Source organism: Camelina sativa, chromosome 8, assembly GCF_030686135.1.
Source record: "Camelina sativa cultivar CO46 ecotype springtype chromosome 8, ASM3068613v1".
Classification (NCBI taxonomy): Eukaryota; Viridiplantae; Streptophyta; class Magnoliopsida; order Brassicales; family Brassicaceae; genus Camelina; species Camelina sativa.
Window position 1 is genome coordinate 23,859,406 of NC_141887.1, and position 27,092 is coordinate 23,886,497.

The 27,092-nt window shown below is 35.3% G+C and overlaps 6 protein-coding genes and 1 non-coding gene across 15 annotated transcripts; 5 read left to right on the plus strand and 2 right to left on the minus strand.

The window, feature by feature from the left end:
- The first annotated feature begins 4,258 nt into the window (after positions 1-4,258).
- Positions 4,259-7,716, plus strand: LOC104707740 (putative protein phosphatase 2C 52). 2 transcript variants are annotated; one of them, XM_010424161.3, is made up of 6 exons: positions 4,259-4,669; positions 5,568-6,002; positions 6,089-6,436; positions 6,517-6,634; positions 6,726-6,949; positions 7,028-7,716. In XM_010424161.3, exons 2-6 carry the CDS (start codon positions 5,739-5,741, stop codon positions 7,478-7,480), a joined length of 1,407 nt encoding a protein of 468 aa, XP_010422463.2. In that variant the 5' UTR covers positions 4,259-4,669; positions 5,568-5,738; the 3' UTR covers positions 7,481-7,716. The 2 variants fall into 2 exon arrangements, with proteins under 2 accessions (XP_010422463.2, XP_087318254.1); XM_087462128.1 differs by having other exon boundaries at positions 4,589-4,895.
- On the minus strand, positions 7,577-10,295 carry LOC104707739 (protein SYM1). The gene is made up of 8 exons (XM_019228602.2): positions 9,607-10,295; positions 8,999-9,451; positions 8,746-8,886; positions 8,546-8,659; positions 8,280-8,453; positions 8,073-8,188; positions 7,876-7,936; positions 7,577-7,769 (listed from the first exon to the last, which is right to left on the minus strand). Exons 2-8 carry the CDS (start codon positions 9,353-9,355, stop codon positions 7,764-7,766), a joined length of 969 nt encoding a protein of 322 aa, XP_019084147.1. The 5' UTR covers positions 9,356-9,451; positions 9,607-10,295; the 3' UTR covers positions 7,577-7,763.
- On the minus strand, positions 9,598-9,669 carry TRNAQ-CUG (transfer RNA glutamine (anticodon CUG)). Its single transcript has one exon. It is a non-coding gene; the product is annotated as a tRNA-Gln (tRNA).
- On the plus strand, positions 9,758-13,737 carry LOC104738477 (indole-3-acetic acid-amido synthetase GH3.10-like). Of its 2 annotated transcripts, none has more exons than XM_087462125.1 (5): positions 9,758-11,049; positions 11,172-11,857; positions 11,955-12,056; positions 12,143-12,969; positions 13,071-13,737. In XM_087462125.1, exons 2-5 carry the CDS (start codon positions 11,550-11,552, stop codon positions 13,607-13,609), a joined length of 1,776 nt encoding a protein of 591 aa, XP_087318251.1. In that variant the 5' UTR covers positions 9,758-11,049; positions 11,172-11,549; the 3' UTR covers positions 13,610-13,737. The 2 variants fall into 2 exon arrangements, with proteins under 2 accessions (XP_087318251.1, XP_087318252.1); XM_087462126.1 differs by having other exon boundaries at positions 10,416-10,995.
- Positions 13,738-14,737: 1,000 nt separating this feature from the next.
- Positions 14,738-15,085, plus strand: LOC147940384 (uncharacterized). The gene has a single exon (XM_087461284.1). The coding sequence runs from the start codon at positions 14,738-14,740 to the stop codon at positions 15,083-15,085; it is 348 nt and encodes a 115-aa protein (XP_087317410.1).
- Positions 15,086-17,498: 2,413 nt separating this feature from the next.
- On the plus strand, positions 17,499-22,436 carry LOC104737423 (protein STRUBBELIG-RECEPTOR FAMILY 3). Of its 7 annotated transcripts, none has more exons than XM_087462130.1 (18): positions 17,577-17,922; positions 18,029-18,133; positions 18,255-18,442; positions 18,554-18,683; positions 18,776-18,847; positions 18,945-19,010; positions 19,105-19,176; positions 19,250-19,321; positions 19,402-19,473; positions 19,551-19,616; positions 19,707-19,772; positions 19,871-20,316; positions 20,397-20,767; positions 20,841-21,112; positions 21,188-21,326; positions 21,425-21,561; positions 21,647-21,803; positions 21,897-22,436. In XM_087462130.1, exons 3-18 carry the CDS (start codon positions 18,337-18,339, stop codon positions 21,996-21,998), a joined length of 2,346 nt encoding a protein of 781 aa, XP_087318256.1. In that variant the 5' UTR covers positions 17,577-17,922; positions 18,029-18,133; positions 18,255-18,336; the 3' UTR covers positions 21,999-22,436. The 7 variants fall into 7 exon arrangements, with proteins under 7 accessions (XP_087318255.1, XP_087318259.1, XP_087318256.1 ...); XM_087462131.1 differs by having other exon boundaries at positions 17,648-17,891; XM_087462134.1 differs by having other exon boundaries at positions 17,658-17,922; positions 19,116-19,176.
- A 3,207-nt stretch (positions 22,437-25,643) lies between these two features.
- LOC104707744 (thioredoxin H2) lies at positions 25,644-26,882 on the plus strand. Its single transcript, XM_010424166.3, has 3 exons — positions 25,644-25,901; positions 26,014-26,136; positions 26,598-26,882. The coding sequence occupies exons 1-3, from the start codon at positions 25,764-25,766 to the stop codon at positions 26,727-26,729; spliced, it is 393 nt and encodes a 130-aa protein (XP_010422468.1). The 5' UTR covers positions 25,644-25,763; the 3' UTR covers positions 26,730-26,882.
- The last annotated feature ends 210 nt before the right edge of the window (positions 26,883-27,092 follow it).

The window sequence follows — 27,092 nt, forward strand, 5'->3', positions numbered from 1 at the left end:
TAATCAAAGATTATCTCAAAGTTTGACGATTTTCCTCGTCCACCACAGCTCATCATCCTCACGTAGTTTTTTTTTTTTCTTTTTTCTTGTTTTTAACAAAAATAAAAGATTGATTCAAACAACATAATACGAAAGTGAACTGTTAATATATGTAACCACATAAAGTTGAGTAGGAACTTGTCATGCTAAACAATCCGTAAACACATTTACAATTTTTAAGATCAAAATTAAAAAGAAATTTGAGAATTCTTCTATATTCACTTTGCTATCATCTAGACAGACAGAAAAGGCCAGCCATTTGGACGATGAAGACATCATCTTCACTAAATGTAAACAGTTTGTGAAAACAACCATCTTCCTAAAATTGTATCTTAATATACATCACAAAACTCACACAAAAACTTTACTTTAGCGTGAAATGGTGAAAAACTACGCCAAAAATTTGAAGTACCCATGAGTGGAGATGATCCTTGGGACAACAACACAGCCAGCCTACACCAGCAAGCTTGTTTGTGTCCTTTTAAGAACGGTCGACAAAACAACGAAATTCGATAAAAATAGTTGGAAGAGACCCGCCTCCCCTCTCTAACCGAGGCCCAGAAAACATCTACTATAAAAATTCTTTGAAAATGAGTTAATAATATATATACCAAATACTTTTAAATTTAATTAAGTTTGAATAATACTAAATTTTAATGAAGTACTTAAAATTTTATTGACTTACTAAGTAAATACCATTAAGCTGGAGTGGACTCCTTTACAATACTAAAAATCAATTGAGCATAATATACAAATGTAATATCCGATAACACTCATGCCAAACAAAAAAGAACCAAGAACACCGAATTGTAACACATGATTTAGAATCATTACAATCTTAAAGATAATTTGTTCATGCCATTATATTAGAACATTAATGAATAAAACATTTTAATCTGTTTTATCGGACACCTGATTTCTTTTTTTTCTTTTTAAGAGATATATATATATATTTTTTTTGTTAACTATTAGGTTAAAACAGGCTGTCTCATTAATCAAATTCACACATTAGTGAAAACTGAAATTCAATCTTTTATATGATGGTGTCTTGTATAATTAAATTTACCATTAGCCACTACACTAAAGTTAATTCACGTGGATATATATATACTTAATACACATCACGAAAAAGTATTTGTTCATGACGTATTTGAAAAGTTGTATAAAAATTAGGCTGCCTAACTTATTATCATAAAAAAAACTACTACGTCGTTATACTTCTACCATGTATTTTGATTGGATATCTTACATACTACATAGTCATAGGAAGGGAAAAATAAAATGTTAGTCCTATTATAGAAAACTATGGTTTAATTTTAAAATATAGTAATTCTAGTAGTACATATGTATTTTTATTATGTATATACTATATGTCTACATATATCTTCACACACAGTTTTTAAAAAAATTAAGACAGTCAAAACTAATCTCTGAAAATTTATGCAATTATTTTTTAAAATGTCATTTTTGATATTGGTTTAATCACTAAAATATCACGAATTTCTTTATGTAAAAAGAGTCTTCTTTTTTTTCTAAAGAAAAAAAGACCTTTGTTTTGAGTTTTTTTTTTTTTTTCGAGTGAGAAAAATAAGAGATTAGCTAACTTATAGTACCCTCAGTACTAACATTAATTATAAAATTTATTATTCCTAACAATTATAACCAAAACAAAAAATCACACGATGATGAGAGGTTCGACGGTAGACTCGGTAGTGACAAGCAAATCACGTGTCCATCGGGCTATGCGGTAGTTTTCGTGACACGTGGCACATAAGTTACAGACGCCATGCTTTGATTATTTTCCGTTAAACCGAATTCTGTAAATCAAGAAAGCCGGTATGGTTGGTTATGGGTAAATGACCGGTTTATAAGGCGGCGGGGATGCCAGATGGGTTTGAACTTTGATAGCTAAGGCGATCATCGTGATTTAGGGAACTGAAAACGAAGTTGATGAGAGTGACGTTTGTAGTTGTATTGTTGTACTACTCTACCGATGGCTTTTGGGTTTTTTTACCACGTGACGGCGGTATTCGTAGTTCCCATCGTATATAAAAGATTTGGAACTTAGCGTATATTGAGATAAGCTTTTTGGGCCTAATCAAATATTTTGGGCTAAATAGGCCTGATATTTTTTGTAAACCCAATGATGAGACTCACAGTGGCCTCTTGGGACAACTTCGACTGATACATACATATCGCTCTAACTCTCTACACCACTGATAAGTTTTTTTTTTTTTAATTTTCTTTTCCGATTGATAGTTGATTATGAAAACAGGTACAGTAGTTGATAATGTAAAAAAGAAGTTGATATTCACTATGGCATAATCATATGACACAAGCAGATGTGTTTTTTTTTTTTTCAATACACAAGTACACAACAAGATAACTATAAATGTCTCATTTCAAACAATATCGCTAAGAACTAGAAACGAAGCTTAGGAGTAAGAGTTGAGTGATCCTTGTGTGAGCTATGTTATGTAATGTGCAATATATATATATATATATATATATAGTTTGATCATACGATTTAGAGCATATAACATAGTAGTATATATGGTGAAATTGACCCACCACCACATGACATAGATCGCTATAATACACATGGGAAGATGATGATGCCGTTCCTTTTCTTCTACCATAAGATATCCTTTTTACTTATTTCCCAACTCCTTCTCCTTTCTTGTTTTTTTTTTTTTTTTTTCAATGAATATTTATTCCTAACCTATAATTTAGTTTGCATTATTGCATATGGTTCTTGTGATTATGAGGTTGAGTTGACACCCGAGTTAAAGATATCAAATTCCATTCATAATGATATATGTTAGAGTTTTGATTGGAACATTGGAATATATTTCAGAATATAAATCAACAAGAAACCACCAAAAATAAAATAAATTTTACTGACAATGTGAATACTGAATGAATAAATTCAACAAAAGTGCATACTATTGTATAACAGTCTAATGTCGGCAGTACATAATAATTCTCTGTGGACATAAATAATTTCGCATTTTCTTGCATAATTTTGGCTGTTAGTCAAACAATTTTTTCATCTCATACTCCACATAAACACGCAAAAAACTGTTTAGAGAAATCACAATTACATATTTATAACTTATATATCTATGCATTATCATATGAAGTCCTCGTAATAAGTGTCTAAGGTTAGATTTTTTTTTTGGACTTCGTGTTTTGGAAAGCAAAAGGAACCTTAAATGACTTTTACAGATGAATATTGAGGATACATTTAAATCAAAATCTAAAACAATATGAAAGCTATAATTCAAATAACAGCAAAAAAAAAGAGTTTAAACGAACAAAAAAACATATGTAAGAAAAAGGAGAAACGGATTAGGATGTGGAGAAAAAAAGTGAAAGAACATATTATTGGCTTTGTAGTGTAGTGCCCATAAAAAAAAATATCATCTTGATCATCGTGTCGCTTTAATTAGGAAACACAAAGGAGGGAAAACATAAGAAAAGGTTTACTATTTGATGTCGACATATGAAGTTTCGAAGTATGAACACACGAAAGAGTATTTACATACGTATTTCAACACTAGAAAAAGTTCAAAGATAAAGATGTGATGAATCCAAGTGGATGAATTTGTCTGTCACTTGCATACACTCAAAATCTGAAAAAAAGAAAAGTCAGAACTTGTGAAAATGCGTAAAATGATTGAACAAGTAAACATAATCAAATTAAATTATTATAAACTTGGAACCAAAAAAAAAAGAGAGGGATGAATCATGTTGGTGAGGGGAAACAGGTATTACTGTTAAGAGATGGAATCAAAGCTTAAAAGATTCAGGCCCATCCTCATCATCATCATAGCATGCGACTATATATAAATAAATAAAACTTGATCCAAAATACATTTTATTTTCTTGAAGTACCATTACCATGAGAAAATATATACAGTATATTTGTTTCTAACGTGTATACATGCCGATTTTAAATAAATTATTTGAATATTATTAACTCAATTCATACGAATTTAATTTTAATATTAAAAATCAATATGTGCTGTAAGAAAAATTCAAAGTTGATAATCAAAAATACCTCTTTTTTTTGAGAAAAAGGTTTTTATACTATAACCTTAATCTTTGCGCATGGACAATATTATTATTCTTCTATGTATCATTGTATTTTTTTTTTTTTAAAGGGATTCCGAATATTCAAATATTTATAATTATATTCCGGATATTTTAGACCATTATGGATTAGTGTTTTTTTTATATATGTAAAGAAAGTAATAAATTTTTTTTGTGATGGTGAGTGTATGGAGTGGATTAATTTGGGAAAGCTATTCAAAATTTTCATCTTCATACAAATTAGATTTAGAAAGTTATTTGCAAAAGCACTAAAGCAGCTTTAATAATATCTATATCTCTTTCATGAAATTAAGAAATTCTAAAAATTTCGATTATTTGGGGAAACTAAACCCTTTGTTTGTTTTCTTTTTATCTTTCTCTCTCTCTCTCTCTCTCTCTATGTTTTTCTTTCCTCTTTCAATTAATGAGCTGAGCTTGATCCCCCACTCAATTCAGACTTCTTCTCTCTTTATCACTACCTCTGTTTTCCAGCCTGTGTGAATCAACAACTGTTCTTGATTTAGAGATACAGAAGGTGCGTTCTTTTTTACTTTCATATTTCTCACATTTGATTTCTTGAACCGTTCTGATTCTCTTTATGGGTTTCTTGTTGTTGTTGTTGTTGTTGTTGTTGTTGTTACCATCATTTAAGTCCTCTCTGTTTGTTTGGTTCCGGTTCATCACTCTGCTCTAGTTTTGTCAACAGTTTTGTTTTCTTTCCTCTTCATCATCACGCCACGCTGCATTAGTTTGGTTTCCGGGTAATTTCAGAATAATAGTTTGTTTTTTGTTTTGTTTTTTTTTCCGATTCACTTTACTACATTGGATTCCTAAAAAGTGGATCCCTTTGCTCTAAAAACTGTAGCTTTTTCTTCTGAATTTGTGTTAACGTTTCCTGAGATATATATAGCCACAAAGAAAGTGAATGTAAAACTCTCAAGAGAATTTGGGATTTTTTTTTCAGATGTTGGTTATTATGGTTATAGTCATAGATAGACATGTGTTTGTAAGTATCTTCAAATAACGCTTAGATATTTGCCTGGGTTTGATCTGTTTCAGGATGTTGTCAGTTCTCAGTATTCAAGTAATGCCATTTTCATTAGAATATTGTAGAAAAAACATTACTCTCAAAACTCTGTTCTTGATCTTTACGTTTTGTGATTCCTGTAGGTCCTACTTTAGATTAATTTAATCAACAGGGATTAGTAAAAAAAAAGCCGCAGAACATAGATTAATAAGATCCCCAATGGTGGTAAATGTGTCAGTGATAAACAATGAAGACATTCTTTTTAGTAATAATACTCTATTCTGTTGTCAAGATCACATGCTGGATTTTTGATCTTTATTGATGCTTATTTTTTCTGTGTGTTCTAGTTGAGACTGCTTTTAAACTATATACTGATTTCTGCTTATTTTTTTGCATTGCTTCTCAGGGTTTATTAAGTCGAAGGTTTCCGAGAGAGTATATACTTATTAAACATAACACTTATGTAAAAGCTCTCTGCTTGACTAAATTTCTACTAGAGCATAACATTTAAAGATCTGTTGGTGGTACACAAGGAGAGTCTGTTCTCGTCTATATAACAACCGCTGGGATTAAACAAATGGGTGGTTGTGTATCCACTAGTAGTAAGAGTACGTGCAGCAGCTGGAGCAATGGGGAGAAGCCTGTGCGTCGACCATACCTTGGGATTGGTTGTTGTGCGAGCAAAAGGGCGAAGAGAACCTTTTCAGACCACATTGTCTCGTTGCAGAACTTGACTTCTATACCAAATCGGATCACCAGCAGCAGCAAGAGCAGGAGCTCTTGCATTTTCACTCAACAAGGACGCAAGGGTATTAATCAGGATGCCATGATTGTGTGGGAAGTGAGTTTTTCAGACTCTTTTGTTTTGTATTTCTAACAGTATGGAGTATGGTCAACTATAAAGTGGGAGTTGCTGTTGTTTTGTAGGATTTTATGTCTGAAGATGTGACCTTTTGTGGTGTATTTGATGGTCATGGTCCTTATGGTCATCTTGTTGCTAGAAATGTGAGAGACACATTGCCTGTGAAGTTGCAGTCTTTCTTCCATAGGCTTCAGTCGAAGCAAAACGGTTCTAAAGGAACTCGATTCAGAAGAAGTTCAAGCAAATCAGCTTTCCAAGAAGCTGTTAAAGAAGGATCTGATGAAGACAAACTAAAAGGCTTGTGGGGAGAAGCTTTCATGAAGTCATTTAAAGCCATGGATAAGGAACTGCGGTCTCATCCTAATCTGGACTGTTTCTGCAGTGGCAGCACTGGTGTAACAATTCTTAAACAGGTAGTTCTAGAGATCATAGAGCTCTCTTTCGGTTTCAACCATGTTCCCTCTGATCTAGATGATTTCTTTTGATTACTCAGGGGTCTAATCTTTTCATGGGAAACATTGGAGATTCCCGGGCCATCCTTGGATCAAAAGGCAGTAATGATACTATGGTGGCAACTCAACTAACAGTTGATTTGAAGCCGGACTTACCGAGTATGCTTAACACCTTTTCACAATCTTCTTTTTTTTCTTGGCCTGTATGCATTTATCTAATTAGGACGTTACTGTTTTGTGGGTCTGATAGGGGAAGCTGAGAGGATCAAACGGTGTAAAGGTCGAGTATTTGCGCTGGAAGACGAGCCAGAGGTGCCGCGAGTCTGGCTACCTTATGATGATGCACCTGGATTGGCCATGGCTAGGGCGTTTGGTGACTTCTGTCTAAAAGATTATGGAGTCATTTCAATACCTGAGTTCACTCACCGTGTTCTTACAGACAAAGATCAGTTCGTTGTTCTTGCCTCAGACGGAGTAAGTAAACAAGCGATCTTATCTATTTCTTAGCTTCAAGACGAAGGCTTTACTGATCTTTTGAGCTTTATTGAACAGGTATGGGATGTGTTAAGCAACGAAGAAGTTGTTGAGATTGTAGCTTCAGCTACAAGCCGGGCATCAGCGGCTAGGATCTTGGTGAACTCGGCTGCGCGTGAATGGAAACTAAAGTATCCGACTTCCAAAATGGATGACTGTGCAGTGGTGTGTTTGTTTCTGGATGGAAAAATGGATTCTGAGTCGGATTATGATGAACAGGGCTTCTCCTCAGCCACAAATGCTGTAGAATCAGATGATGGCCAAAGATCAGAACCGTGTCTCCAAAGAAACTTCACAGTTAGATCATCATCAGATCAAGAAAATGAGACTAACGGTAATTTGAATACAGAGACTGATGCAGAGGATGAGAAGACGGTAGGTGATCAAAACTGGTTGGGTCTAGAAGGTGTCACACGCGTAAACTCACTTGTCCAGCTTCCCAGATTCTCTGAAGAGAAGTCGAAGACTTGAAGTTAGTTTTTAATGTTATTTCTGATAACTGATCTTGAGAAAATTGTTATGCTTGAGCATTGTGCGCAGCTTGATCTGTTTCTTTTTTTGCTGGTGTTTTGAGTTTGATGTATCTGTATTTCACATTAGATTTGCCTCATCGATTCTATCTTAGAATCCATGAATCAAATGTATATACATGTATTAGGTATCTCTTCAAAAAAGAAAGAATATATGTGCTTGGTGTTCTTCATCCACTTCCTGCTACAGTCTATAGAATCCGGAATCTACATGCTGATGTCGCCTAGTCCTGTCAAGTATTTGCAGGTACAAATTAGCTTAGAAGAACACTCTGACCAAAACATTTAAACGCTCAAGTCTATTTTTGAAGAGGGGGGTCTCAACAGTTGACAAACCTCACTCGAGTTAGAGTTTGTTTTCTCTAATGCTGGCGCCTCTGCCTTCTCATTTGAGTAACTTCAAGAATTCAAAATGAAAACCAAGAAACTAATATTAGCAACATAAAACTTCTCTTCATGATAGCCGACAAGCTGATATGCCCAACATGTTCAAATAAATAGGATTACAAAGATTAAAGATGAAGAAGACTCACGTCGACAATATAGTGACCCATATGAGTTCAATACAATCCACCCAAAGAAGCCTTTGGTCTACAGGAATTACACCGTATGTAACCAAGTGAGCCAATGGCCAGAGTTTCCAGCCTGCCTGCACAACCAAAATCATGACAAAACATTTTAAAAGACGAACTTTAAAGCTTTCATAAGATTATAAAGACAAAGGTTAGACTGATAATTACAGTGATCATTGGCCAAAATGTGGTCTTGATTTCGCTGAAAATGTCAGCTGGAGATTGAAAACGCAAGAGCCCTAAAACTGTAAAGTATATACTATTCCAAATTGCAGACCACACGGTTTGATCAAAGGCGATTTTTGCAGGGACTACCCACCATTCTTGAAAAGGAAAGAGAGCCTTGAAGAAAAGAAGGATTTGGCGTTCAGCGCATTGTATCAACGACATGTCACTACAACATATCTTGACAGAACAAAGATTGATATTTTTACCTCACAGAATTGGTAGTAATAATGAGAGAGTGAACCATGGAGAGTGAATCCAACAAGACCTGATCTAACTACACGAGATCGATCAAACTCAAATAGTGGTTTTCCTTCATAGCACTGCATAAATAAATAAATTTTACAGCCAAAATGGTCAGAGAGGACTCAAAATTAGAAGCTTTCTAAAGGGGTTTGAGTTTGTTTACTTGTGCAATCCAATCTCCAAGAGAATACACAATTCCACTGATGGCCATTTTCGCCAAAACCGGGTTTGTTTTGAGAATTTGTTCATATGCAACCCAATTGTGTTCAGGCGCATACCTGAGTATCTCGTAGAGAGTCCAACCCTAAGTAGAACAGTAACAATCTATTACATCAAATTTTGGTATAATCTTTATAAAGGAGCAAGCTTTGCAGAAACCTAAGAATCAATCAATCAAAACAAAACCTAAAGCTTACTTGCCAATAGTCATGATCGATGGATAAAAGCTTCGTAACCGCAACAGTACCGGCGGCGAGAACTATGGTTGCGTTGATTCCTCGACTCATCAACCGATCGTTATCTCTATCTTCTCCATCTCCTTCATCTTCTTTTCTTTCTTCTTCTGGCTCGAAATTAACACTTTTCACATCGATTGCTTCTCTGTCTTCAATGATGGAGCCAACAACGATCAAACTCCTCTTCTTTGATGCAATCAATCGTCTCTGATTCTTAAAAGGGTTGAGTCTAGGCAACTGATCGGCGATTCTAATCCGTGAAGGAAGCTTACCGGAGACAACGATGATGGTGGTAGGACAACAACAGAGAGCTGCCATGGAGCTTGTGTACTTCTTCTCAAATCTCAAAGGAAGATCCTTTTTTCCTTTCTCTTCTCGTTGGTTCTCTCCACCGCCAAAGGTTAAGTCTTTAGACTTCACCAAAAAAAAAAAAGCAGACTTTTGTGACCAAACGGTAGGAAACTGAGCCAAACCGAGTTTCGGTTTAATGTTGATCGATAACCGAAGAAAAAAAATCGAATTAGATAAAAACCGGATTGCACATTTGAAGCCGAAAAAAAAGGTCCTACCGAGATTTGAACTCGGGTTACTGGATTCAGAGTCCAATGTCCTGACCACTAGCCCATAGGACCAGTTGCTATGAGCCCTACCATTTCCGGTTAAGACCAGGGCTTGTTCAAGGACTATACCATCGTTGTCTCCACCGCTGCGGCAGTCTCTGTTGAAAGATTCCGATCAAAAGAATATATGTATACGAGCTTGAGTGCTACTACATCTCCTTGATGATTGTGTACTGGCTTTTGGTTAACGATGTTGATAGGATTAGGTTTTCGTGAAATTAGAAAAGATTGGGGCTTTCCTGGTTCTTTTGGCCAATTCCGTTGATTTTAGAGTTTTGGAAAGCTTGGGATCGTAGAGGATGAGAGTTTAGGTGTATGATGAGAGAAAATGGGATCCAACCCAATTCCCAGGTTAGCTTTGATTTCTCATTGATTCGACAACGCATGTAACTGAGATTATGGACAGTTGCAGCCTTACAACCTGAAGATCTTATCAGCATGGTCAAGGGGAACTGTAAGGTAGGGTAGGCCTCACCTGTGGAGAAACTTAGAGCTATGGAAACTGGAGGTTTGGAGATAGGTATCATTTGCTTATATGATTCAGGTTTGAATCTTGTGTAGTAGCTTTGTATCAAGAAATGAATGAGAGAAGTGGCTTTCAGGTACTACTGCCTCATGCATATGGGTTTGTGATTGATGACTTTACAAGAAGGGAAAATTACATGAAGTTTATGTGGTTTTTGGGGCAATATGATTCGTTAAGGAGATCAAGCCAAATGTAGGCCTTATACACCACGTTCATAGATGCATCCATAAGGGGACAACTTAGATTTTTCTGTGTGTTGCATCCAAAGATGTACTGTGTACCCAAAAATTCCGCGTTCACCAACCACGGATAACCAGTTCTCGTCTGGTTAGGAAAGCGCTTCTTGAAACAATTTGAATGTTTCTCAGAGGCTGGTCATGTCAGTACTACCCACGTTTTTTGAATGGTGTCTTGGAGATAAGATGAGCTGGTGACAATTCTGTTTTCTTTGGCTTATATTGAGATTAACGTGCAGCCAGTCCTTTGTTTTACGGTTCTTGATAAGATGTTTAAGGATTTAAGTACCCATCAAGAAGATATTGAGGGAGAAAAGGCTACAGAGATTCATTTGACTAGCGAACCATGATTGTCATTTTGTGTATAGACGGATTTGGGGAGAAAGAAAGAAAGAAAGAAAGTGAAGGGACTTTAAAAGTTAGACCCGTTGAAAGTAGTGGTAGGCCTGTGAAGGTTGAGGTTGAGGGAAGAGCCAGCCTGCCCAAAAAAAAAAAAATATCTTGTGCAACATGTGATGAGTAGTAGCTTGGTCCTACATGCTTATCCAGATATATGCTGAGAAACAAACATCAAAGGTTGGCCACATTTTAGGAAGAACTAAAATTTCTATTGCTAGATTGCTCAAATAGGTGATTATGAGCTCTGTTCATTTAATATTTGCCATATATATTGCTATATGCGCTGAATTATTACAGGGAAAGGGAAAGCAGTTGAAAGAGATCTAACATGATGTAGAGGTTTTGATTTTTAGGAGGCAGAGAGGCTTATCATGGGACCACAGTGGATGATATTGCAAAATACATTATGGTTAAGGTTTGTCTCTGGAGCACATGTTGTGACTGGGATACTCTTATGTGAGAACGCATTAATATCTGTAATAAGTGAAGGATAGAACTTGTGGACGGTAATTCCCGTGACATTTATGGAGGTATCTGTGATGGTTTTTTCCTATTGAAAAGACAAATAAGGAGACCCCAAAAAAGTGAGAACAACAATACACAGAAAAGAAAATATCATCACTTTTTTTCGTTGAAGACAAATAGTGTGGTCAATGACCACTACTCCCCTATATGTTGGGTTAGGAGTTCTACTCATTCTGCATCGCTGAGATACAGAAGTTTTGTCTTCGATGGAAACTGTAGAAGCTGGTCATGATGATGTTATTGGTTGGTTCGAGCATGTATCGGAGAATGCCTGCAAGGTTCAAAGCGAGACTCTGCGCCGGATTCTTGAGCTCAACTCTGGAGTGGAGTATCTGACGAAATGGCTTGGAACTGTTGATATAGAAAAGATGGACGATTATACCTTGGAAACTCATTTTACTTCCTTGGTCCCTATTGTCTCACATGCTGATTTAGATCCTTATATTCAAAGAATAGCAGATGGAGAGACTTCTCCATTGCTTACACAAGAACCCATCACTGTTTTGTCCCTCAGGTATATTTCTATATGCATCTTTTTTATGTCTCTCTGTGTGTGTATGTGATTTATGTCCTGTCTTGATCCCTTTCTCCTCTTCTTTTTTTTGACGCAGCTCTGGAACAACAGAAGGAAGACAAAAGTATGTTCCGTTTACTCGCCATAGCGCGCAAACTACTCTTCAGATTTTCCGATTATCAGCGGCTTACAGATCAAGGTTTGTTTTCATTTCTTGTCTTTTCTTTTCCATTAAAAACTTCTTCATTTGCTCATAACTTTCTACTATGCTTTTTTTTCGTAAAGGTTTTGTCCAATAAGGGAAGGAGGGAGGATTCTTGAGTTCATATACGCGGGGAAGGAATTTATGACGCAAGGAGGGTTGACAGTAGGAACGGCCACAGCACATTACTACGCGAGTGAAGAGTTTAAAACTAAGCAGGAGACAACAAAGTCCTTCACTTGTAGCCCACAAGAGGTCATCTCGGGAGGTGATTTTGGGCAGTGCACGTATTGTCATCTCCTACTTGGTCTCCATTACTCCAGCCAAGTAGAGTTTGTCGCCTCTGCTTTTTCATACACCATTGTCCAAGCTTTCTCCTTTTTCGAAGACATCTGGAGAGAGATTTGTGCTGACATCAAGGAAGGCAATCTCAACTCAAGAATCACTCTGCCCAAGATGAGGAAAACTGTATTGGCTCTGATCAGACCAAACCCGTCTCTAGCTTCCCATATCGAGGAGATCTGCATGGAGCTGGAATCAAATCACGGATGGTTTGGTTTGATCCCAAAACTATGGCCAAATGCAAAATTCATCTCCTCAATCATGACGGGTTCCATGCTGCCGTACCTGAAAAAACTGAGGCATTACGCTGGCAGTTTGCCTCTGGTGAGCGCAGATTATGGGTCAACCGAGAGCTGGATCGGTGTGAACGTTGATCCTCATCTTCCCCCAGAAGATGTGACCTTTGCCGTGATTCCAACTTTTAGTTACTTCGAGTTTATACCACTTTACAGGCGCCAGAATGAATCAGACATAGGCAGTGACGGTGACTTTGTCGAAGAGAAACCTGTTCCACTTTCACAAGTCAAACTCGGACAGGAGTACGAACTTGTTCTTACCACCTTCACAGGTAAATGTAAACCTCCACTGCAGTTTCCATAGTCTATTGGTATAATCAACGAGCTTTGCTTCCTCTGTTTCATCGCGTCCTCTGCTTTTTCCTCTGTTCAGGTCTCTATAGGTACAGATTAGGAGACGTTGTTGAAGTAACCGGTTTTCACAAAGGCACACCGAAGCTAAGTTTCATATACAGAAGAAAACTCATCTTAACCATCAACATTGATAAGAACACAGAGAAGGATCTTCAGAGAGTGGTTGATAAGGCGTCTCAGCTTCTGAGTCGAACCACACGAGCAGAAGTTGTTGACTTTACAAGCCAGGCAGACGTTATTGCTCGTCCCGGTCACTACGTCATCTACTGGGAAATCAGAGGAGAAGCAGAAGATAAGGCTCTTGAAGAATGCTGCAGAGAGATGGATACTGCTTTTGTGGACTATGGTTACGTTGTGTCGAGGCGCATGAACTCGATCGGACCGCTCGAGCTACGAGTTGTGGAACGAGGCACGTTTGGGAAAGTGGCGGAACGGTGCGTTGGGAAATGCGGTGGCTTGAACCAGTTTAAGACTCCTAGGTGTACGACCAATTCGGTTATGCTTAACATACTTGATGATTCTACTATCAAGAGATTTCGCAGTTCGGCTTATAACTAAAAAACCTGATTTCTAAATTTAGTTTTGGTGTTTTTATCTTTCTGAATCTGTGGCGGCTGTGTTAATGTACGCAGATTTGACCATTTACAAATGAAGAATAAAGTAACTAAATTTAGTAATTTCAAAAATTAAATCATTTCTATATTAGCTGTAGAATTGCATATGGGAGAAAAGGAGGCAAAATTTGTGAAAAATAACAAGAATTAATCTTTTATTTATGTAAATAAATAGGTTCTTAAGTTAGGAGATTAAACTCTAAGTTGTGAAATCACGTAGAAATTTCGTAATTAACATCTCTTATTAGGCTCATAGGAGGTTTGGCAATCCATCGCCGGCATACTTCGGCCGTGGCCATTGATTCTTCATCATTATCTTTTAGAAGCATTTAGAATTTTTTTCTCCTTTTTTTCCTTATGAAATCACGTAGATATTTTGATCATTTTTTTAAGTTATAATAAGAGAATTTTTGAGAGATGATAAACGTTAATATAGATAGTGTCAGGAATTAAAGTAATACTGAAAAAAATTGCAAAATATGAACCAGAATGTGTTGTTAGGTTTCAAGATCATTACAACAGTGCATGCATGTCATTCACAATTTTTTTTTTTTTTTTTAATGTCATTCACAACTTCATTTATCCAATCATAAAATTTGCATTGATTTCGCAGACCAAACCATGTTCACCTCTAGATTTTTTTTTTTCTTTGCATTGTTCTACTGCTAATGGTGAACCAAAAAATAGTGTGGCATAAAGTTGTGTAACAAATAGTAGTTCTGCAGTAGCAGTATACAGTATATGGAGTATGGCAAAAGAAAGTGGTCTAATTTTGATATAGACAAAATAAATAAAAACATCTATTAGATGTCACAAAAACAAACACGCATTAAAAGGTAAGATTGAGAGAGACACAAGTGGGGGCTAAATTGAATCAATAGAATACAACAAGGTAAAAGAAAAACATTTATTAGATGTTGAATGGAGGAGAGGTAGTGATACATAAGTGTTACTACTACTGCTTAAGTAAACCAAGTGGGGCACTAGTCATGGGCAGTTTAACCGAACCGAAACCGAATCAAAATTTCGGTTCGGGTTCGGATTCGGTTAAAGGGAAATAACCGAATGGATAATGTTTGAAGTATCTATGGATAACCGCACAGCAGAGATCTGGTCTTCGCTAATGGCCAAGTTACTTGGCTCGAACTTCACTACAGATTGGACTCACATTCAGTCTCTACTTAACACCTCTGGCTATACTCGAGCTCATCTTTTTACCATACGGTACTGCTTTCAATCTGCCATTTACCACATCTGGCGGGAGCGCAACCAGCGACGGCATGGTGCGAATCCTACACCACCGGCTCAGCTTATTAAGCTTATTGATAAGAATGTCAGAAACAGACTCATTGCAATCCGTAATCAGGGGGACTATTCTTTTGATGATGGGTTGACCCTCTGGTTTGCTACGAGACCATAATGAGCAGCCTCTACAATCATCTACTTCCCCTCTATGTTATTCCTGTTTTACTTTACCTCCACGCAAACTTCTAAAGCATGTCCATAGCAAATTTAACACAGTCTTTTGAGTTTCAATAAATTTAACATTTAATTCAAAAAAAAAAAAAAGTATCCATGGATATCGGTTACTAACCGATATCCATTCGGTTATCCGAATATACCACAATAAAATTATACCACAATAAAATTAAATTCATGTTAAAAGTTAAAACTGTTGCTTCCGAGACTTGAACTAGAGATCTCTCAACAATTAAGGAATGTTGCAACCACTACACCACCAAGATATTTTAACATGTAAATTTAGACCAAAATAAATTTAACGTTTAAACTAAAAAACTAAAACGAGAACTGAACCGATATCATATAAATTTAGACCAAAATATTAAAATATTTCAAATAACCAAAATATCCAGAAAATTTTATCACATTTTTATTCAAATTTAACAACTTTAGAAAAAGTTATATTATTGTGGATATCTTGAACCGAACCGAAAATAACCGATACCGAACCAAATCCGAACCGAAATAGTAAATTAACCGAATGGATCCTAAACTCCTATGTCCAAAATACCCAAAACCGAATGGATATATCCAGAACCGAACCGAATACCCGAACGCCCAAGACTATGGGGCACACATTTTTCTTGCTTTTACATTCGTTCCCAACTAAACAAATATATTTATGGTTCTGGAACGACGCATGCATTACAATACATATTTAGCTTTTTCCTTGTATAAATTACATATGTAGTTTTGACATAGTTAATTGTATCTCTTTCTATTTATTATACTGAAAGCAAGTAGGAGCAATCATAGTTTGTACCAGAGGAGTCAGAGACATCCATCTATCATTCATATCTCGTTTTTCTTTAATTTGGTTAAATTATTTTTAATGATGAACCAATCATCCATGGTGTAAGTGAGTTCTTTAATTATCATTAGGTTTGTTGTTAGTTACCAAGATCGGCCCATTTAAAGAAATGAAATAAATAAAAATACAAACACATTTATCATTTATCGTTGTATCTGGAATTACATATTTCTATATTTCCAGATTTGTATATATTTTTTTTCCAGCAAACCTCCAAGACTGGAAATTGTTTTACTTTAAAGAAGAGATCCACATATCACATTCCAAAGGTCCATAATCAACCAAGCAAAAATAAAAATATCAGAGGATTTGTTGGTTGGTCCATCATGATCCAACTCATCTCCTCCATGTGGGGATATCAATATAAACGAAATTAATGATTGTAATTTAAAAAGATTCAAAAAGGAAAAAAACAACAATTAAACACACATAATGACTTGTATTTCAAGATTACTACAATGCCATATGCGAAACCGAAGATTAAATTATTATCAACAAACAAATTCAAACCAAACTACAGAAAAAAAGAAAAACATAAAATATATTCTATGTTAAAATAGAATACTGTACAATATTAAACTGTTGAGACGAATATGTTTGCATTAAATGATAGAAGTATTAGCCTCCAATCTTTAATAAAAATCAAGATTATTTACAAATACAATGCCATACGGGGGACCAAAGATTCAAATGTTATCACTTATTCAACCATAACTCCAATAAACCCTAAAATACCAGAAAAAAAAAACAGATTCAACCCAAATATGCACAATACTTTTTTGAGACGAATATGTTGAATGGAATGACACAACAAGAACTAGCCTCTCTTTATTTGATAAAAATGAAACAACAAAATTTTTAAATGGATTCATAATATCCTATAGTTTACATAAATTAAGAAGATAATCATATATAGTCAAGCTAATAACTTTGAGGTAAGATTGTCACTTTCAAATGGTTAAGACTAAAAAAGTTTGAAAAAAAAAAAACATTAAATCCGATGGATGAGACTGTTTTACTCTGATAAGTGATTTTTATTATATATAAAAAAAATTAACCTTCTAATTTTGAAATAGTCAGATTACTTAACGAGAACCAAAATAACTAGTATTTTAAGAGTGGATGAGAGGCTGACGTGGAAGTGAGTGACAGTAAAGAAACACGTGACAGTCGCCAGCAATGGGAATCCAATTCCAACTTTTTATTTAACTTTTTTCCCCTCTTGCGGCTACTTTTGTCTTTTACCGTTACCCTTTTATACTAGTATTTTTTTCAACGGTCTTTTCACCGCTTCAACATGTTTATCTTAACCGGTGATTAGACCCGGTTATACAGATTACTAACCAAACCGAGACACATCGACCAGTATAACATTAACTAACATCCAATTATATAATCTCGTTATTTTTTCCTTAAATAAAAAAATTGACAACTTTTGAAACCCAAAGTCTCTCTCTTGGTCGGAATCGGATTAGAAGAATCTTGACGCAACTTGTCCTCTATAGAAAACATAATAGAGGAATACAGTTGTACACATCATGAAGTTAATAAAAATCATTGATTAATTAATACTACTACTAAGTACTAACTAAGTTTAATCATTAAAAAAAAATTAATTAAAATGGACTTTTCGTAATGATCTGAAGCAATAGTATCAGTCAAAACTTTGGTTTCTAAATTAAAAGTTAAAAACAATTTTCATGAACACACACTTTCCTAGTTGTTTCAGTTAAACCCAAATTTCAATTTCTCAACTTTCTCCAGTTCCCTTTCTTCTTCTTCTTAGTTCTGGTCTCGTCTGAAATTAGAATATAAAGTTTCCTTTTTTCAGTTTCTGGGTTTTTTTTTTTTTTTTTTTTTGTTTCTCCTCGAGTGTCGAGCTTAATAGAGAGAAGTAGGATATTCTCTCTCTCTCAAGTGTCAAAGTATTGAAAGTGTTCATTGAACCTTAGCTCTTACGTTGCGTCTTAAATCTCATTCTCACCCACATAACAAACAAACAAAAGTAAAGTTTGCATCTTTTTTTTTCAGGATTGGGTTTTTTTAGGGAGTTCAAAAAAGGCCAAGTCTTACCCTTTTGTTTCGTTTAATTCACCAACCATTAAGATCGTTGATGACGATTCCTCTACTTTTCCAGTAAGTTTCTCTTTTTTTTTTAACCCTTTCATCTTCTCAAAGATTGTTACTTGTTTTACTTATGGATCTTGTCGCTTTCATGATACTTTATTTTTTGTTTGTTTGGCTGGATTGTTTACAGATTCGTAGACATCGTCTTGTTCGATTAATGTGTTTTGGTTTTGACACTTTTTTACTCCACTCTTCTTGAACTTGAGAGAACAATGGCTGCTTCTAAGAGATCTATCTGCTGCCTTCTTCTTCCTCTGCTATTGACTTTACTGATCTGGATTCCTTCCATCTCCTTTGCTGCTACTAACCCTGATGATGGTAAATCCACTTTTTTTTTCTTACTTACCTGCTTCTAGATCTGTGCATATTGGTTGAGGATTTTTTTCAGTTTTTATCAGAATTAATCAGGCATTGTTGTGATTGAATCAGTTGCTGCAATTAACGGATTATTCGCTGCGCTTGGCGCACCTGTTCTTCCTGGTTGGATTGCTTCTGGTGGAGACCCTTGTGGTGAAGCTTGGCAAGGCGTTATCTGCAATGTTTCAGACATAATTAGCATGTAAGGGAGGATCTTTCACAGATAAACACAACTCTTATTCTATCATTGAGTCTTTCTTTTAATTCTATTTTGAATGGTTGGATTGGTTACAGAACTGTGAATGCTGCAAATTTGCAAGGAGAGCTTGGTGACAACTTAGCTAAGTTCACTTCTATCAGGGGAATGTAAGCATGTTAGACACAAAATGTGAATATTTTGACTACACAATTTTTGATATTTCTTGTAACCCTTTTTTTGTCTATGTACTTTGCTTATCTCCAGAGATTTTAGCAACAATCTCATTGGAGGAAACATACCTACTAATTTGCCGGTTACATTGCAGCATTTGTATGTATACTCCCTTAACATTGTATATTCACTCTATTAATAGGTTTTGTTGCTTTGAATAGTTTGTATGATAATGGTCTTTACCTTTTGGCAGTTTTCTTTCAGCTAATCAGTTCACCGGAAGCATTCCGGAATCTCTAGGAACATTGAGTTTTCTTAATGACATGTAAGTTCAGATTACTCCTAAATTCTTTTTTCTCAATCGCTTTGTGCTGATGACAATCACCATTTGTCTTCAGGTCTTTGAACGATAACCTTCTCTCAGGAGAGCTACCGGACGTGTTTCAAAACCTTGTCGGACTGATTAATCTGTATGCTTTCGTCTTGTTTGTACTTTGGTGAATAGTTACTGTTTCTATAGATTTTTTTGTGATATGATATCTTTGTGCAGTGATATATCATCCAACAATCTAAGCGGCACATTGCCTCCTTCAATGGAGAATTTATCAACTCTTACAACATTGTAAGTTTTGCATTACAAAAACAAATGTTGATTCTTTTTTTTTTTTGTTCACCAAGCTGATAGTCTGAGTTTTGCAGACGTGTTCAGAACAATCAGTTCTCAGGAGCTCTTGACGTTCTTCAAGGCCTTCCTCTTCAAGACTTGTATGTTTCTTTCTTTCACAATGTACAAGTACTTACTTAAACAGTGCTGAATTTTCAAAAGTCTTGCTTTTTGTTGTCTTCTTGAAACAGAAACATAGAAAATAACCTCTTCTCTGGACCCATACCAGACAAATTGCTAAGCATTCCCAAGTTCCTGTAAGTGCTCTATTATTTTCTCTTTACTAATCCTTTGGGGCCATTGCATGTTTTTTTTACAAAGTTGCTCTTGTGTATGCTTAAATTTGGTGATGCAGACATGAAGGGAACCCATTCAATTCCTCCACGGTTAATTCCACCACGGCTAATTCCACCACGACTGCACCAGCATTGTCTCCGTCTCTATCTCCAACAAAACCAGCTCCAACACGACCATTTTCTGGAGTTCCACCTCCTCCAAATGAGAGGAATAGAGGGAAAGTTGCTGATGGACCTTCTGATTCAGAAGGATCAAGCTCTGAGAATTCCAAGGGAAAGAACTCTTCACATACTAAAAAGATAATTCTTATTGCATTCGCTGGCGTCCTCGTCTTCATAATTCTGGTTTTGGCAATACTCTTACTGTTGCCAAAATGTGCAAGACGAAGAGAACATGCTAACAGAGTCTTCAAACCGCATCAAGTTGGTGCTGATAGAGGAGGCAGAGAGAATGCTCTAGAAAACGGGCCTCTGGTCCTGCCACCACCTGTTCGATCTGAAAAAGGTAGTGTTGAACTTTGTAAATTTGTCTATTGGTTCCTACTTTCCTTTGTTAAGTAATGCTGGTATTGTGCTTATGAACAGTTCAAAGGGATCCCTTCAAGAAAGCTGGAGAAGAACCAAAGGTTTTACATGACCTTGAGAGGTTGCGGAGACCTGCGCCTATATCAAGACAAGAAAGTCAAGATATTGACTTTTCAATGTTGATGCCTCCTCCTCCGCCACCTCCTCCACCACCACCACCTCCTCCTTTGGCTGAGAAGGTCACCGTTATGCCAATTATATCACCTGAAAGACCCGTTAAGAAGCCTTCCCCTAAACGGTTACCCTTAACTTCTGTGAAGCACTACTCTATTGCATCTCTTCAACAATACACAGAAAGCTTCTCACAGGAAAATCTCCTTGGCTCGGGCATGCTTGGGAGTGTTTACAGGGCTCGACTTCCTAATGGAAAGGTATAATGCACACAATTCAAACACTTCAGGCTTAGAAACTCTGCTTTGGTTCTGAATCTTTTGTCTTTTACAGTTGTTTGCTGTCAAGAAGTTGGACAAGAGGGCTTCTGAACAACAACAGGATCACGAATTTATCGAACTAGTGAACAATATAGATAGGATTCGCCACGCCAATATTGTTGAACTTGTGGGTTACTGTGCTGAGCACGACCAAAGACTATTGGTCTACGAATATTGCAGTAACGGTACGTTACAAGACGGGTTGCATTCAGACGATGAGTTCAAGAAGAAACTTTCTTGGAATACCCGTGTCAGTATGGCACTTGGAGCTGCTAGGGCCCTTGAGTAAGTTTCTTGGTGTATTTCAAAATGGAATTGTATTTTTACCGATTTCTGACATTTTTTTAAAATGTTTTTAAGGTACTTGCATGAGGTGTGTGAACCACGTATCATACACAGAAACTTCAAGTCAGCCAATGTTCTACTAGACGATGACCTGAGTGTTCTGGTCTCAGATTGTGGTTTGGCCCCACTAATATCATCAGGCTCTGTGAGTCAGGTAAAGTTCTAAAACCCAGTAAGCTTTGCTTTACTCACAGATTTACAGACAGTTGCTAATAGAGAAAAAACTAAACTATATTTTATAATCATAATCAGTTATCAGGACAACTGCTAGCTGCTTACGGATATGGAGCTCCAGAGTTCGACTCTGGAATCTATACATGGCAGAGTGATGTATACAGTTTTGGTGTTGTTATGTTAGAGCTCTTGACGGGTAGAATGTCCTACGATAGGTATGTATGTCACATTGTTTTACTTGCTTAGTGTTTTTTTTTGGTTCGGGCTAAGTGTGTATTAATATCAATGAGTCAATTATAGGGACCGAAGTAGAGGAGAGCAGTTCTTAGTGAGGTGGGCAATCCCTCAGCTTCACGATATTGATGCATTGGGCAAAATGGTTGATCCATCTCTTAATGGACAATACCCTGCAAAGTCATTGTCACACTTTGCTGATATAATTTCCCGGTGTGTTCAGGTAAAGCACATACTGACAATTAGAAAATGTAATGAGATGCTTGTGATTGTGTTTGCTTGACCAAAAAAGTTTTTTTCTTCTCTTCTTTTCTAGTCTGAACCAGAATTCAGACCATTGATGTCTGAAGTTGTTCAAGATCTACTAGATATGATCAGAAGAGAGCGCCATGGTTCAGGCGAACCTAGTGCTGACTAGGGATTTGTAAAGAAGCATTTGTTATCGGATCATCTCTGTGAATTCGTGGAAACAAGAGATGTTCAGTTTTCCAGAAACAACAACAACATAGGGAACTAAACCAGACACATAAAAAAAGAGTCAAAGGCCTCAGGGGATGCTTATAAGCTGATTCTACAGCCAAGAAGAGGCTTATTTCATGTGAATTGTCTCAAGCAAAAGGATCAATGTGCTTGCTTCCAATCAGCGATTATTCAATTCGCGGGGAGTTTCTTTTTGTGAATCTTGAATCATCTGTGTTAGTAATAGACCTCTACTGTAAAATGGTGTGTGTTACTCTGATTCTTTGAACTTGTTTTACTTAGAAGCTCATAGATCTTACTCTGTATTGTATTCTTTTTAGTATGTATGTGAGTGACTATGTGTATTTTTACCTGGAACATATACTTTACTAATCAACTGAGGTCCAATAAATCAAACCAAACTGGACGAAACCAATTATACAAAACGGAATTGTCATTGTTAGTTACATGATTAAATAGAATCTAAGAAGATCTAGGAGGATAAGTACTAAGAGATACTATGTAAAACTCATATATATTATCGTAACTAAGAGAGATATTTACAGTTTTTTGTCTCCATATAGCTAATTCCTCAAGCCAATGTTATTGTTGGAGTTCTGAATATGATAAGAGAATATATATATCAGCAAATTATGAGACCTGCGGCTAATCAGCTTAACCAAATGGAAAATGTTCCAAACCTACTACACTCAGTTCTCTCGTCCAGCCTCAAAATTGAGGCAGAATACGAAAACGATTTTAGTTTGATCAGAAAGGAAAAGGTTGCAAAACAGAAGTTTTTTAATTTCAATTTGTTTTAATGATTTTTTTTTCCATCTGGATTTTGGTTAGTTAGTATTGTAAACGTAACTAAAAATGAAAACAAAATATTTTTACTGTGTATTGTATAACAGAAAGTACTTCATAGAATTAAATTGTGTTTACTATGTTGTGTCCATATAACTACAAATATAAATTTTAATAAACTCCATTAAAATTTCAACTTGATTTAATTTGCTTACATTAAAATCAATATTCGGATCATAAAAACTGAAATCTAAATAATTTGATCTAAGATTCATGAAAATGAAAAGTTTGTACAAACTTATCCTTTTATTTCTCAACAAACTTATTTATGTGTGTTTTCTCCTAAAATTTCTAAAACATGTGAATGTTGTACGACAAAATGTTCACGATCATGATCTTTAGATTCTTCTTTATCTTTTCTTTAAAATTAATTCAAACTCATTTTTTTTTGTCAAACCAACAAAAATATGAACTTCATCAAATATTTTCATCTTACTTTCCTCCAAGGTTATGTCTTTCATTATGATTTGATTTTGAGGTGATATATATGTTTAATTTACTTGAAAGGACTATGAAAGTAGTGATTATCACTTTTAAGTTTTGAGTTTCCATTTGTTTTAAAATTATTCATATATGGTTTTGCTTTCCATAAAAACAGAGAAATAAATATATATGAAAAACTAATTTTGATGAGAGGGTGGTAAAAAGCTCCTCGAGTCTTTCTGTCCTGAGCTTCCATCTTTTCGAGGATGCTCCTCATCATCACTCCTATGCCCAGGACGCTTGTTCCTTCGTGGATCGATCCATTCGGTGTTGCCGGGGCCCTGGTCGTCGGTATTTGCGAGGGCTCCACTTGGACTTGCTGAACACGATCTGGTGTATCCGCTACGTAACCGTCACTTCCAGTGATTTCTCTTTCAGGTATTCTTCGAAGTTGGATTTCTTTTTAAAAGCTACCCTTGTTTTTTCTCCATGGTGGGCGCCAATTGTTGAACGAGTGATACTACTTGATCGAGAATAATAATTAAAGAAAGCGAAACAAAAGATTTTTATTAAGATAGCCAAAGATGGGCAAGTTTACAATATATTCCGTTATAAGCCGGTCAGCTAATTACAAAATTGTCTACTCTTGATATGACTATTAATACTTACGGCTAGAATCAGATCGTCTCCAGACTCCTGCTCCAGATTACTTGATGTCCTTCTGCGTGCATCAGCCCCAATATTTATAGTTGATGGATGTCTCCAGACTCCTATATTTTTTTGTATATTAAAATGGTTTTTCATATTATTAAATAATTTTTAAACAATCTTATCATATAATCTTAACATTTCACATTTAAGCCGTCGTCCGTTATAAAGATCATAACTCAATTTATCATATAATCCATTACATTTAAACTCATATATCGCTTACACTTGTTCATTCGGAAGATTTTGTAAAAAGTTTGTTTATATTGTTAAATTTGTTTATATATATTATTCTTTAAAGAGGTATTATTTTTTTGAATTAATTGGTTAATAATAGTGTGAATGATTAAGGTAAAATTTCTGTAGATATTATGGTTTGTGTTCAAGATTCATTGTTATTATTAATAATACATCTAAAATAATCAAGAGAACCGGTAAATCTCGATTACAATAATCAAGTGAACCCGTAAATCCAGACTATATAAATAGTATATTTAAATATTAATGTATTAATTTATTGATATACTTTCTTTTTACTGTAAATTTAGACTATACAAATAATGTTTTTTTTTTTTATTTTTGGTATGAATACGGTGTATTCCGGTGAACGGAGATGTCAATGATTTATATTAAAAGTTTGGATAGGTGTTAGATAAGATTTTATTTTGGTTGCATAATCGGAAATCACAATTAAAAGTGATTAATTTATGAGATTTTTTTGCTTTATGTAAATATACTTTTCGGAGATTTTCTTTTATCTTTTGGAATACCATTTTTAAGAATATTATAAATCTAGGTATAACTAATGGTTATAATCCATATAACATATTTTATAACCAACTAATGAATCAAATAATAATATAAGGGGGAGGTATTTGTTTAGGATTTAGAAAGAATTTTAATGACTTTATGTTCTTGCTGATTGTTAGAATCATAGAAAATTGAAAGTTAAAAATGAAGGATTCTAAGAGATTGTTTAGGAAGTTTTTTAAAATCTTGATGATTTGTTTTTTCTAATATTGTAAAATCTTTCTATTTGATGAAAGAGTTTTCATGACTTTTGTTACGAAGGAAATGATATAAAATCCTAAACCAATAACATAAAATTTGAATTCATTAACAATCCAAGATTCTTTTGTTTTACTTGAATAACATAAAACTTTTAATGACTTTATAAAACTCTTAATCCAATAACACTAGATTTATCAAGATTTTAGATAACTTTTTACAAATCCACAACCAATAACAACAAATTTTTAAAGAGTTTTTAAAAGTCTTGATTGAATAACAACATATTTTACCTAACTTTTAAAGTCATTAAAATTCTTTCTAAATCCTAAACCAATATCTCCCCCTAACTTTATAATCTATAACTATTATATAGTATACTAAAAAGAAGTTGTGTACTTCCATAATACTATAGAGGGGATTAATTGTTATTGGTTCGGTAAATATTAAAATCAGGTTGAATTTGAATTCGGCTTTGGTATTAAACATGATAAATAATCGGAAATTTATATCAATTTTTGGTATTACCATTTCGGTTTGGCCTGATTTGGTTCTCCAATTTAGTTTGGTCCGGTTTGTTATTATCCACCTTTAATCATAGTTGACCAAGATAGTTTATTAAGTAAACGACACACTGTTTAAATGTAAAACGACACGATCCTCTAAGAAGGGAGCGTCGTTCTTAAGCGCAAATCAGAGAAAGAGACGAGAGACGAGAATGGGAGGATTTCTATCATCTGTGTTTGGAAGTGGAGAAGATGCAGGGACTGAATCTGAGCCAAGTCGCCTCATCAAGTTTAGCTCTTCAGCTCGGTGGCAACTTCATTACAACGAGATCAAAGAATCGAACAAACTGGTATGTCTCTGACTCGATTCGATTCAGTTTTTATGTGTAATACAATCAATTTGGGATTTTGATTGAGATTTTGGTTCTCTGTGAATTGATGGGGGTGAAATTAATTAATAAGCTGGTGGTTGATTTCTCGGCTTCGTGGTGTGGACCATGCAGAATGATTGAGCCTACGATTCATGCCATGGCTGAGAAGTTTACTGATGTTGATTTCGTCAAGTTAGACGTCGATGAACTTCCCGTAAGTATCTCTCTCTATCAAAAGTCTTCATCTTTGGTTTGTTATGCTAATCTGCAAACTATCAAAAGTTTCAAGTTTCAACTTTTGTTTGTCTCAAGTATGCCGTACATTGAGTGTTGTGATATTAAAGCAATTTTGTGGAAAGACATTGGATAGCTTTATGAGTTACTATAACTGCAGATCAATCTAATCTCAGAGTTTAACGTAACCACCTTCTTCTATTTCTACATTTTGTTGTTTTTGTAATGAGATAAAGATTTAGATTTGTATCCCTCATTACTCTGATTGATCCAATAGTTTACCGTTTCATGAGTTGAAGATAGATTTTGGAACGGTTAAACTGCAAATCACTAGGATTCTGTTATAAAATGAGAGTTTTGTTGAAGTTAGGTTCAGCCTTTTCTGCTTATGGTGGTTTATTTGAATTGTTTAAACTTACTGCAATGACTTAATGTTTCCAGGATGTGGCTAAAGAGTTTAATGTGACGGCAATGCCAACCTTTGTGCTGGTGAAAAGGGGTAAAGAGATTGAAAGGATCATTGGAGCCAAAAAGGAAGAACTTGAGAGGAAAGTTAGCAAACTCAGGGCATAGTGACCATTGTTAACACCTTCGCCTATAACCCCATTATTTGTAAACTCAATAATAAATGGTATGTTGTGGGAGGGAGTTGTTCTATACTTTCCGCTAATGTAAGACTTTCTGTGTGATGCCGCGATTGATTAAGATGGTCTGTTGATTTGCTTAGACTCTCTCTTCTTCTTTAGTATGGTTTATGATGCAAACTTCCGAAAGATCCATGATTTCAGCCATGAAAGTATCTGACAATTCATTTTTGTTCAAGGCCTTCAAGCTTACCCTTTATTCAATGACCATTCCACTAAAAGTGTAACGAATGATATCAAGTTGTAAAACCAAAATGACACCATCCCGACGTGATGTGATTCCTTCCTAAAA